This window comes from Etheostoma spectabile, chromosome 23 (assembly GCF_008692095.1).
Source record: "Etheostoma spectabile isolate EspeVRDwgs_2016 chromosome 23, UIUC_Espe_1.0, whole genome shotgun sequence".
NCBI classification, from domain to species: Eukaryota; Metazoa; Chordata; class Actinopteri; order Perciformes; family Percidae; genus Etheostoma; species Etheostoma spectabile.
The window spans coordinates 7,914,128-7,927,370 of NC_045755.1; the positions used below are offsets into that span (position 1 = coordinate 7,914,128).

General features: G+C 40.6%; 1 protein-coding gene across 4 annotated transcripts; it reads right to left on the reverse strand.

Moving 5' to 3' along the window:
* Positions 1-580: 580 nt before the first annotated feature.
* On the reverse strand, positions 581-5,239 carry gpr85 (G protein-coupled receptor 85). Of its 4 annotated transcripts, none has more exons than XM_032505407.1 (2): positions 5,009-5,239; positions 581-3,667 (listed from the first exon to the last, which is right to left on the reverse strand). In XM_032505407.1, the coding sequence occupies exon 2, from the start codon at positions 3,498-3,500 to the stop codon at positions 2,367-2,369; it is 1,134 nt and encodes a 377-aa protein (XP_032361298.1). In that variant the 5' UTR covers positions 3,501-3,667; positions 5,009-5,239; the 3' UTR covers positions 581-2,366. The 4 variants fall into 4 exon arrangements, with proteins under 4 accessions (XP_032361298.1, XP_032361296.1, XP_032361295.1 ...); XM_032505405.1 differs by having other exon boundaries at positions 581-3,651; positions 5,009-5,169; XM_032505404.1 differs by lacking the exon at positions 5,009-5,239 and adding an exon at positions 4,672-4,940 and having other exon boundaries at positions 581-3,651.
* Between the last annotated feature and the right edge of the window lie 8,004 nt (positions 5,240-13,243).

Below are 13,243 nucleotides of genomic sequence, written 5' to 3' on the forward strand. Positions count from 1 at the left end.
CCATCTGAAATTCAGTGGTATTCCCCTTTAACACAGAATAAAACAATGCAAGGGCAGGTGTGCCCAGGGTTATATTAATGGAGATTATTCCCATTAAATGTCAAACATGCTTTTCATTCAATTACAAGGTTGGGCATATCTTCTGTTTTGACAAGCTGTCCCAAGGACTCACATGACAAAACAGATTGTGTTCCGGAGGAGACGCATTTAAACATTTTATCACCTTCTCATATAAAGAGACACAAATGACACATAGAAAATCGTGTAGAAATACCAAGTTATTTAAATACAAAATATGGACATTATAACATTTCAGCAGTGGCATTAAAATATTTAGCAATCACAATGTAAAGATTTAACCACTTTGAGTATTAATAAAGCCTCACAAAATGTTTTAGAGAGGAAAATATAAATCTTTGACCTGCAGGTGGATTTTGGCAAATTCATCACTTGACCCAAGCACCGTTTAAAAACACTACCATGACTGCACCAATTTTGAGGGGTAGTGCAGATGTTTTCCAGCTGTTGTTGGCCATACAGAATTATCTCCACCCAATGACAGGGATAAAAACAAATGTTGTAAAATGGAAACTTTTTATTTTCAAAAAGCAACAGATTACACAGTTAACTTTCAGCAAATGCAATCCTAACTGAAACTGTACTCACATTCGGGACTTCAAAATAAAAGACTCACATACTTACACACAATCTATCTATAATTTACAAAAAAAAGAATACATAATAAATATTAAAATGGCCACAAGAGAAAAAAAGTAAGTCATTGAAAACAATCAGTAGAGAGCAAATGTAGGGAAAGTAGAAACAAGACGGTGTGCCTTAAATGTCTTTTTTTTTTGTCTTTTACATTTTTTACAAATTGTGCAAGATTTCATACTAAGGCTCTGGTCTTGAAGTGACTGTTGTCTGATCCACACAGCAGCACGCACGCTTTGAAACGCACAAACATGCACCCACTGACACACACACACACACACACACACACACACACACACATACACACACACGCACGTGCACACACACTCCCTGTGCTCTGAGCACTCTGTGGGGTGTAGCAAACCATTGCAAGATAAAAACGGGCTGCTCAGTGTATGGCCTGTGATGCTCATGGGAGTGGACCAGCTTTTAAAAAAATGGACATGCACTTCACATTGATGTGAAAAAGAAAAAAAAAACTCCCCTTGCATCTAAAGAACAACTTTTTAGGAGGGAATGAAATAAATAAAAAATAACCCAACAACCAAGAAACAATATGACAATATCATAACCATTAAGGCAAGAACACCCGGAGTGGCATCAGCAATACGGTAACAATATGATAGTGTTTAGGTACATGGATATGATGAAACATTTAACTACTTTTTCAATGTCTTTTTTAAGCACAAGTTTGTCCTTAAAAGCAACTTTTTTTTCAAAATCCAAACACCATTTCATCTTTTTTTCCTCTTTTTTTTGTAAAAGGTGATAAGAAAATAACAATGCCGTACACTAGGGACATATGGATCGTAAAACTACAAGAAATAATTTCTAGTTTGTAGTTGCAACTTCAAAACCACACATTGTAAATCCCCAGCGTTAAGCCCCCGCCCGGTAAATGAAAAAAGATATCACTTACATTAAAACCATTTTATCCTCTTGTGATGGTGTATTCCAACAGTTTTGCTTTACTTACAGCGATTGTGTCGTCTGTTGCAAATTAAAGCATTCATTGTTAAGTTTGGAATAAAAAGAACAAAAAAAACGTTGTCCTTGCAATGCAAATGGCAACTGTTGACCAAAAAAAAAAGCATCTTTACATCTTCTTTTTAGTGCAACTCTTAAAATGTAAAACATTTCCAGTGATTGCTTGAGAGGTATCATTTCTTTGTTTTTTGTTCTTGTTTCTTTTTCTTTTCATGTTTATGTATTTCACACCTCACAGAATAACGCATCTTCAAAAAATCCAAAGCAAGAGGGTTTGTTTTTAGTGTTTTGTCAATTCTTTTTTCATTTTTTTTTGTTCTTCTTCAACTTTTTGCTTTTTTGCATTGGCATGGCCTTCCACATGTCTGTTTACTAGAACATAAACACAGGAGGGGATCCAGACCTCCTGCGAACTCCCATTCCCTTCAGCCTCCATGTTTGATCCACTTCATAGTCAATCACCCTGGCAAAACCTTGTGATTGGCAGTCCACCTTCTACCTCTAAAAACAAGGGTTAGGAGAAGGAGGAAAAGGAGGAAAAACTGGAGGATGAAGAGAAGAGAGATAGAAGAGAGAGTGCGCTGTACAATGGGAACAAGCCCAGATCAAGATCAATCAGGGAAATAGAGACATAGACGAGAAAAAGAAAAACCACAGCAAAACCTTCATATAACGCAGTAGGGTTCCCTTGGTAACCTGGATTTTCTGCAGTAGAGGAGTGTGGTGCTGAAGCAGCGCCGGAGCTCTCTGTTGGAGAAGATGCAGATGAAAGGATTTACCCCAGCCTGGGCAAAGCTCATCCACACGGCTGCCGTCAGGTAGCCCCCAGGGACTACAGGGCCCCTTGCAAACACCCGCCAGTAGCAGGCAACCAGATAGGGCCCCCACAGTGCGAGGAAGAAAAACGTCATGATGTAGAACATTCTACTTATCCTCTTCTCTGTTTTGAATTCATCCAACACCAGTAGACGCCTGCGGCCCGCTGCGTTGCTGTTCTGCCGAATGCCCAGCAAGGTAGGCGGGGTGGGGCCTCGACCGAATCCAGCCAGCCAGTTGGCCGCCGCCTGCCCGCTGGCGCCTGGCCCGTGGAAGGTCCAGTTCTGGCTGACAGCAGGCACAAACTGGACAGGCTTCATCTTTCGACGGTCGTGGACAAAGAAGATGAGCTTGAGGTAAACCAGCTGTGTGGCCAGGAGAATGAGCGCCAGCAGGAGCATGAAGCCCAGCGAATCATTCGCCCTGAAGGAACGATGCTGGAACGTGCACTGGTCCTCCTCCCGGATAAAAGAGTACGTCCCTACGTCTAACACCGGCGGGAACGCCATAGCCACTGATAACGTCCACACCATGCAGATGACAGCTAGACAAGTCCAGAAGGTCAGCCTCTTGGTGTAGAAACGGTGGTGTGCGATAGCCAGGTAGCGCGTGACGCTAACACAGAACAGCATAAACGCTGTGTGGAAACAGGACAGCACACCCAGGAAGGCGATCACTTTGCAGGTCAGCGTGCCATAGGTCCAGGCAGATCCATTCTTGACCGAGGTGAAGACAAAGGGGAAGCAGATGGCGGAGCGCAGGATGTCAGAGGCGCACAGGTCCAACAGGAAATAGTAGGGCGCCCGGTGCAGGCTCTTGTCTTTGACCAGCAGGATGGAGATCAGGAGGTTTCCAACCACACCGACTCCAATGATGAAACCCAGAGAGGTCAGTTTGAGGAACGTGGCGAGAGGAGAGACATTTTGCAAGATGGTGTGGTCCCCTGCATGGCTATAGTTCGCCATAGATGGAGGAGGGATCATAAAGATAGCGGAATAGCTTCAGCCAAGTATCATGATCTGGAGGTGGCAGGGGGAGGCGTTAGATCCATTTGGCGGTGTGCTTTGAAGAGGTTTCCAGGCATATAGGCAACCTCTCCTCTAAGGCATCCTTTGTTCCTTTGTCTCATCACACCTAAAATAAGAAATCCCTGAAAAATATTATCCACCCATCAGCAGTCAGTCCCATATAACAGCTGCATTGTTTTCAACAGCACTTTCACTAGAATGTGATAAGCAATAATTTTTCTCTGCCTGCCATTTGTTTATTTAACATTTTAACATTTAGAGTGGCACAGTGCAGAGCTCTGCCTGAGCTTGAATACTTTGTCCAGATACAGGCAGACAGACAGACAGACAGACAGACAGGCAGACAGAAAGACAGACAGGCAGGCAGGCAGGCAGACAGACGGGCAGACAGACAGACAGACAGTGATGGAGCTTGATTAGACTAAAGCATTAATCTGATAAAGCATTACAATTCTTTCTAGTGGCTTTGGAATTCCTTGAATAAACAATCTAGCTTTCATTAAGAAACGACGTATTTTTACCTCTCGGAAAGAACCAAAAAAAGGCTCGGTTTGGATAGATTTTCTTTTGGGAAAGGCTGGAACATTAAGAGAAATGCATTGCAAAATAAGGTCTTCTTGATCACACCCTACACCCTGCAGAATAGAGGATGGCTCTCTAAAGCGGTGGATGCCTCGAATAAACTCGCCCTGTCTTCATACATTGTGGAAAACCGACGGAGGGTGCATACATAATAAAGCATTCGTGTTTTTGTCTGATTAAAGGTTAACTGGATTACGGGTCTCACGTTAATAAGCAGCGTTCTCTTCAGGGCGTTTATTGAGCTGGTCGATTTCCCACATTATCCTTTATATTAGGCTACTAATTGCAAACAGTTAATGAAATCTATGTTATATCGACACTAAAGCCGCATTTCGACAACATTTGGCTCGTTAATGCGCGGGTGTGATTATCTGTCGGGATGGACTGAAAAAGGATGGTTGGAAGTGACAATAACAAGCCTGCTGGTAATAGCCTAATATGATGAGGGTTTCTACTCGATACACTGTGTTTTATTGTTTGGAAAATGACACATAGCCTGTGGTAACATCTGATTTCATTGATTTTGGCGTTTGTTTCTACTTACGCGTTTAAATGCGTCCTCCGATTGTCAGTCGAGTGTTTCTACGCGCGTTTGAATCCGACGGATTTCAGTGAAAAAACACAGCAGGTGAAAACCATCGTCCTTGCATTCCAATCGGCTGGATAAAGCATAAAAGTGTAGCGGATCCGTAGCCTACGTCCATTAGACTGGAATCATTTCCAAGTTCCTGCTATGAATTGCCCAAAATCGCAGCCACCACACAGGACAAGGCCAAAAAAAATAAATAAAAAAAAAAAAAATAAGAGAGAGAGGGAGAGAGCGAGTGTGAGAGAGAGAAAGACAGAGAGAGAGACGATCACAAAATCAATCCAAATCCTACCTGTTGATAATCCTATATTTCGTTTTCCTTCTGGAGGTTATTTACATTGAACAGTCGGGTTTTTATGCTGTTTTTAAAAAGCCTGATTTGTTGCCCGTCTTCCTTTTTCCTCCACGGTGAATATCCTACAGTTAACGGTGCCCAGTGCGCATGCGCCCTGCATCCCTATTTGTGATCCAAGACGCGTCTTGTCTCTTGTTGCAGCAGCAGCTCTCCCCCTCCTGCCCCCCCTCTCGTCTCTCACACACACACCACACCACACACACACCAACACACACACACCACACCCCACACACACCCACACACCACACACGCACACACACCCACCACACACACACACACACACACACACACACACACACACACACACACACACACACGTAACATCTGTTCAACGAGGCCGCTGCTGACCGGTAACGCGTTACAGCATTATTTCCCCCGGCTTGTGGTAGCCTACGGATTACCATTTTACTGAAAGTTTTACGCTTATTCCAGATAAAAAAAAGACAACTTTATCATTCTCCTTACTGTTTCAGCTTGATTTCAATTGCATGTATAAAGCGATATAATGCTTAAATTATACAAAGCTAAACGTGGTTCAGTCCAGGCTGATCATATATCTCTTTTATCACAGTGTTTTATTCCCCGTTGGACCTTTTGCTTGCTGTCCTTATCTGATATATTAGGCTATAGCTTTCATTGTGCTCATATATGTTTTACTCTACAGAAATGTTCACCATTATGTAAAAAGTGTAGGGTTAAATCAGGCAGCCTATTTCACCTCAAGGTAAAATGACTTCCCCTGTACTGTACATGCATAATTGAAAGCACTTTTTATGTGCAGTGTTGTTCATTCTGCCTGGGCAACACGATAAATTCATAGGCTTTGATTCCTCAGCCATATATGGAGATCCATGATGTCATGAGCAGTGTAAAAAGTGAACAATGATTCAATCAGCCACATGTACAGTACACATATCGCACACACACTGAAACATTGCTTTATATCTACCTGGCCTATAAAACACAAGTTGTATGATCATACATGTAAACGTGTCACAACTATGTTTCAACTCAGAGACAATGTACACATTTCTATTTTTTTATGTTTAAAAAAAGGATTCTACTGGGAGCCAACATGTGCGGACAGCTCCTTTTTTAATCACAGTTTACCAAATATCACAGACTGCTCATTGATAATAAAGGCAGACACTGTCACATATAGATTGACACTGGACTATTTGCAGAGGATAGAGACTGAATGATTCATTTTATTCCAAAAGAAGCTCTCTTACTGCATCCAGACAAAGGTAAATTAAAGTGAAGGCCTTAATGATTTTTTTACATGTCCCAATATTCTCTGATTAGCCATTGTTCATTTTGGCACAGACCTTTTGATATATCACCCCATGGTTAAGTAATTACTTTAGATCATCAGCTAGACGAGGTATTACAGTTATATTTGTTTTCTATACAAGGGGGAGTTTTAAAAAAAAAAGTTTTAAAAAGTTTAAAGCTTATTACATTTGCTCTAATGGTGAAAGGAGCTAAGCACATTTACTCAAGTCATGTACCTACAGTTATGCTTTACTTGAATGTTTCCATTAAATACTCTTTTGCAGATTCAAATTTTACAAAAAGAACATAAATAATAAATTACAATACATTGTAAAAGATGATTAAAACTGTGTTCCCATTGTTTTGTCTTGCAACCCCTTACAAAAAAACAATACTGTCATGTTTTAGATGTCTATGTATCGTAAGCGGTTCTTCCAAAGGGACCTCTCTAAACCTCTCAGATATTCTCATGTTAATAATTATGTGAGGCATAAAGAAGTCAAATTATCCAATATTTCACACAAAAAGCTAAGATTAGAAAAAAAGTCAGAAAAAGGGGATACACATTTGTGCAGCATGACTTTGTTTGTCTCTTCTTTCCAACCCGATAATCATCTTACAACTCCTCAGATCTATCTTGTGACCCTTAAGAGGGACGGAACCAAGGTTGGCAACCAGTGGACCAACAATCTGATGTCACACATTGCCTAATAATATATCAGTCACATGGAAAATGGAAAGTATGTTTTGCTGATAATACTTTGAATGCAACTTCTAATACAGTACTTTTACAGCTATGCTGCATATTGTTCTAAGTAAAGGATTTACTGCCTTGTGTGACCACCCTAAACCACTGAAGACGGCCTGAACTTTAAAACATTTATATCAGCAATCAAACCCTTTACCAATTAGATAAAGTCCTATTTAGGCAAATTATATGAGGGGTGGCGCAGTTGATATGATAATGGTTATGACACATGACACATGCCTTTGGTGTGGGAGATCTGGGTTCAATTCCCACCGCAATCCATCAACCAATGTGTCCCTGATCCAGACACTTAACCCAGAGTTGCTGCAGAGGCGTGCAACCTCTGACATATATAGTAATTGTAAGTCACTTTGGATAAAAGCGTCAGCTGAAATGACATGTAATGCAATGTGATGTAATGATGCGTGTAAGCACTCTTTCGAAATGAAAGAGAAGAGTGAGGAAATATGATTACAGCAGATCATTCAAATACCATGCAAACCAGGAGTCGAGATGAGCCTCAGATTAATCAATTTATTTTTCTCACAGCTTTTGCCACGTATTTTAACCACAGAAAAGGCTACTACAACAGCTCCACTCTTTTAATGTAGCCACACCTATGAGATTGTGCTTCTAACAATGAATCAGGAAAGAGTGATCACTCCAAGCATGGAGAGGATGCACAATTTGCAAAGCAAGAATCCTTGGAATAATATACAGTAGCCTATATATATATGCAGAAGTCCTTTTATATAGAAGGCAACAGTGTTTGGTTTCAGCATCGCAACACATTACATTTCCTGTTATAAGGCTTCCTGGATGTTTCCCTCCACCTTCTGCAAAAGACGGCACGTGGATCCCGTTGCGTTTGAAGCATTAGTCCAATAAGGCACGTATCAGTCGATCCGACACAAACCCTGTGCCAGGAGGTCCACGTTAAATCAGGCAGCGAGATGTTAATGCGGTGGATGAGAACAGGACAGGCACACGACCAAGACAGTGCAGTCACTGCTGTCCGTTCCGCTTCCGTGCGTACCAGCCGAGGAAGGCACAGAAACCCACACCGGTCACGACGGTGCCCAGCAGCAGGGCTAATGCGTCGCCAGCATCGTAAGCCTCCGCCGGGGGGATCAGAGACAGGAACATCAGCCAGACGATCGCTGCAGCGTTTGGAAGTTCAAGTTTGGGAGCCATGTTGAGTTGTTCCACTGTTGCTGTGTTGACTTTCGGGAAGCGCCTGTGTCACAGTCACATGACAACAACAGCGGCTGGACTTCCTGGTGCGCTCAGCCAATGGCGGAGCTGCTCTAGTCTAACCTGATTCTCTCTCTCTCTCTCTCTCTCTCTCTCTCTCTCTCTCTCTCTCTCTCAGAGAAGAGTCACTTTATATTTCAGCAGGCATTTGCCCTGTGGAACAGAAATAATTGCATAAGTATGCTGTTGTTTTTGATATGTGTTTCACAGATGAAATAGAAATCCAAACTGGTTCTGGAATTCCAACTGCAATTATTGTACAGTGAGTGGATTTGTGACATAGCCGCCCTTATTAGTGACAATTAGGCTGACGGGCTGTCAGTGCTTCATGTCCCTGGCCCACAGGCCCTGCTATAAACAAAGGAGACTATTTTACATCAGTCAGGCTCATCAACAGCTCTTGTCTGAAGCTTGATATTCCCTCTGAAGACAAACGCGTATTGACATGTATAGGCTATTACTGAGACACTTTGTTGGTCAAGGTTGGATCAGATGCCAAACACAGCCACGAGACAAGTATTTTCCACATTAAGCCACCTCAAGGTGCATGAACTTCCCTGGTCTATTTTACTATTTCAATTTGGACAGGAAGGGACTTTCACACAAAAAAAACTCATCTCGAATTCTAACCCAGCTTCTCTGCTGTATCTCAGTATACCCCTGATCTCCCAAAACATGTTGAAATTTCTTCAAATCGGCCGTGTTTCGATGACTTAAACAGCTCAGCTCATGTTACAAATTGTTTGGCCTGCAGAGCTCTCTGTGTGTGCTCTCCTGGGGCACTTTGCCTGTAATTTAATTAGCGAGCACAAGTCAAAAAAAAATATTGACCTTGTAAGGCTGCCATACTTCTGTACCTTCCTGCTCCAAAGCAAGGAGATGAATTAGGCGCACATTCCCTTTGCTCACTCTTCACGCTTCCTCATCATACACTTTCTCTCTTGGTCCTGCTGTCTGTTTGGCAACATGTCTCACATACACACAGGCAAGTTTTTGTGTGCCCTGTCTGATCTCTATGGTTGCATTTGGCTGACCACATGGCCATTACAAGCCCCTCAAAGAGCTTGTTATTAAGAACAGGAAACAACTGAATCTGCTACTATCTGTATATTTGGGAACGTTATGTTAATTCCATGAACTTAGGCACTTTTTAGCTCTTAATAACATCGTAAAACCCAACTTGAGAGATGTTTTTCATGTGGAAAGCCATCAGAGATGCCCTCCAATTTTATACTTTGCACTGGCATATACACACAGCAGCGGCAGCAGCGGCACTTACTCTGCATCTCAGCAGTGTTGGTAAATGATCAGTGGGAGGATGAGAGAATATCCAGAGATGAGAGTGTGTGTCAAACAAGCCAGGACAGCGACATTAATCTTCCCTACTTATGTGTGCTGCTCAGCACCTGAAGGCCAAATCCCTAAATTTGTACACTTATGAGACTGAAAAGGACTCCTTCTGTACAGTAACCTATGTATGGAAAACAGTTAATCTTTTTAGTTAATCACTTTAAAGTCAAAGTGAAATTTGTAATCTCTTCACTTTTTGTGTAAGGATATATAAACTAAAATAGTACTGCAGCTGTTGAGTAGATTTCTCTGCTTTTCAAAGAGGATAAAAACGTTTTGGGGCATATTTGTTGAAACAGCCAGCTTTGCTAAAAGGCACACTGTCAACTTCTGTGGTATAGCCTTCAGACATTGATACAAGATGTTTTCCCATATACTGTTAGCGACATCTCACTGTAAACCCAGATTTAGTTGTAATTGAACTTTTTAGTGGTTTGTTAAAAAACATATTCATTACTAAATTACATTAGTTGTTTGTAATAATCAGTTTATATATGCAGGGCACAGATCATATTAAGCACAGATAAATAAGAAGTGGAGGGCAGGGGGCATTTGAACTGTTGTAAGGTTCACGGAAAAATATATGTTATGGTTTCTGACCTAGTCAAAGTGTGTTTTAATAATGTTCTATTCATGTTTTGAGTGTGCATTTCTGTTATCTGAGCTTTAGTTTTGTATGGTTGATTTGGTGTTCATGTTTATCTACCTTTATTGTTGCACCATGACCAAGACCCGGGTGGGGACCGATGGCGTCTGGGCAGTTCCATAGAGTGCAATACATTATATTTATATGTATTGTTTTTCTTATTATTGAAACAAATGTATTGAATACATCATTCTTAAAGTCACACTGTCATAAAGGAAAAGAAACAATATTTAAACAAACAAATTGTTTCTTTAGTAGTGATAAGTTGCTTAATGTTTTATATTTGTCATGTTAACTTGCATGTTTAAGTATATAGTGCATATATATAACTTATATATACAACTTATATATACAATACAACTTGACCTATTTAGTTTCACATTGTGTAAAAACCTAGACGGTTTAAGGAAATGGGTTTCCACACATGGGTCCAGTTGCTGTGATGGCAAATGCGCAGACTGTTGACTCAAAGCTCCGGGTAGTCCTGTGACCTCAGCACACCGTCACGGCTACATCACGCAGTAATTTAAATCATGACCCGAGGTAATAAGAGCACTCAAATCACAGATGGTACAACATGGCGGCTAACAACAATGTCAGTCCACTGCTGGTTAACTAACTGTGTTGCTGTGCTATGCTGAATTGAAGTGATACTGATACATTTTTAGTGCTTGCCCACACAGATATTGCAGCAATTACCAGTACCGACATTGTCACTATGAACCAAAAAAGTAGACCATCTGGAGAACACAATTGCAATAGGTTATACCAATGAGAACTTGATTTTGTTTTAATGAAAACAAACAAACAAATAATTTCATTTCAAGTCTGTGTGTGTGTGTTGGTGTGTGTGTGTGTAGGTGTGAGTCTGTGTCTGTGTCTGTGTGTGTGTGTGCGTATTTCCAATGACTCCATTTTGTATTTATCCCTTCCCATTTGACTTTAAGAGACGTTTCATCCCTTCACTTGAGTTAGAATGGTACTGGCTTCCAGGAATTCATTGGCATACCTGGCAAGGAAGGCACTCCATCACAAAGTTTTTGTGGATGGTGTTTGTCCTTTCTGTGTATATTCAAATTTTTCTTTTTGCGCATTTGGAACTTCTGTTGAATCACAAAAGTTTTAAACAATTAGCTTATTCAATATGCACAAGATTCCAGTCTCCATCTCCATCTCCATGTTGCCTGAGTTATGTTTTGTGTCGTATTTATTCTACCAAGGACACTATGCTTTGGTTATCTGTCCTTAAATGTGTTAGAGGTACGATGAACTGAAAGGCTAGTTCCCAGAGTCCTTGGTTTTGTAAGCATTATCCATTCTCAATTACTTTCCACAACAGTTAAGATGGATTTCCACCTTTAATAAACAGCACAAAACATCTCTCCCAGGAGATTAATTATGTTTTGAAATTGGTTTCTCAGGAAACACTGTAAAGCTGACCCTTTGAAGGAATTGTTGCTTTTGTAGTGGTTCAGTGCCCCATCCATAATGAATTGTACTGTGAGGGACATGACAAATGGATTTTCCTGTGTCTTTTGTGGCAGTGTGCGAGATGTTAAAATACTTAGGAGGGTCTGAATCAATACCAGAAAAAGATAGAGAGGGTAGCTTGGTGCTGCGTAACATAGTACTGGGCCACACTGACTCACACACTGTTGGGGATGTGGGATGAGCTGAAACACATCGCACAACCTGCAAAAAGATGAATGACGCAGTAATTATCTATTCATATTGGAAGCTGAGACGGACTGTTAGTTTGGAGGCTTGACAATCACGCATCAGAGTGTTACGCTGACAGTTGCATAATGCTGTAAAGGGTAATTAATTGGTCCTTGCATTAATCCTTTTGTTCTTGCAGACACTCTACATTTGGTGAGATAATTTTCTGAGTGAGTATTCAGTCATCTCAATGTAACATTAATATGATGTGAAATGCAGTTATAACCTTATTTCTCAGTGAGTTCAAGTGATATTTAAGAGTTGTTTTTTGGCTGAGTGCAGCTGTCTGACACGCGAATGCAGCAAGAAACAGAAAATTGTACCTGCAACCATGGAAATATATTATTGCTTTACAAAAAAATGAAGGCCTTTGCTGTGATTGATTTCCTACCTCAAGAAAGTTCCAGTGTCTGCAAGTTCATTTATTAAAATGAATGGAAATTATTGGCTGCATGGAAGGAAGGAAAACAGTCTACAGTATTGTATAAAGATCACTGCTCACCAAATACGGGCCTGTTGGGGGTGCAGGAGGATATGTATATGTTTTATTTTATTTACTTACGTAGGCCTTTGATTAGGGACCTTCTTATAAGCATCCTGTTCAAGCAGGAAATCAATCTAAAAGATATTTTTATTCTTTTGAAAAAGTTTGAGTAATGCTTTTTGTAGATCTGTGTTTAAAGGTCAGCATAGTTCTAAAAAGAAGAAAGAACATTGTACACTTTACATTTTTTTCAATAATGAACAGTTCAATAGTCACGAATTTGTGTACGTGCTAAACAAGCATAACTGATCTTTTAACTGTTTTTTTTTTTGACAACACAACTTTGTAACCTTACGGCCGATATGGCTAATGTGTTGGCTAACAACAACCAATTTAAACATCCTGCAGATCTGGAGCATTAGCTTTCATTTGAAGATGTGAGAAAAATATGCTGCTAAATGCTCTACTATGTTGCTCTACTTTGTTCAATAGATAGTTGCTAATGTTGCTGATATTTAGTGCTGGGCAGGTAGCATAGAGTGAGTTTTTCCTCTGAAAACAGCTGCAGGTGTGAGTTTATTTAAGCATTACGGCTGTGAAACCAAAACAATTAGCTGAAAGATGCTAACAAGCGCCATAAAACTAATGGAAACTGCAGTATCTAGTCCTAATTCTCTGGGATTTTCCCTACAACGA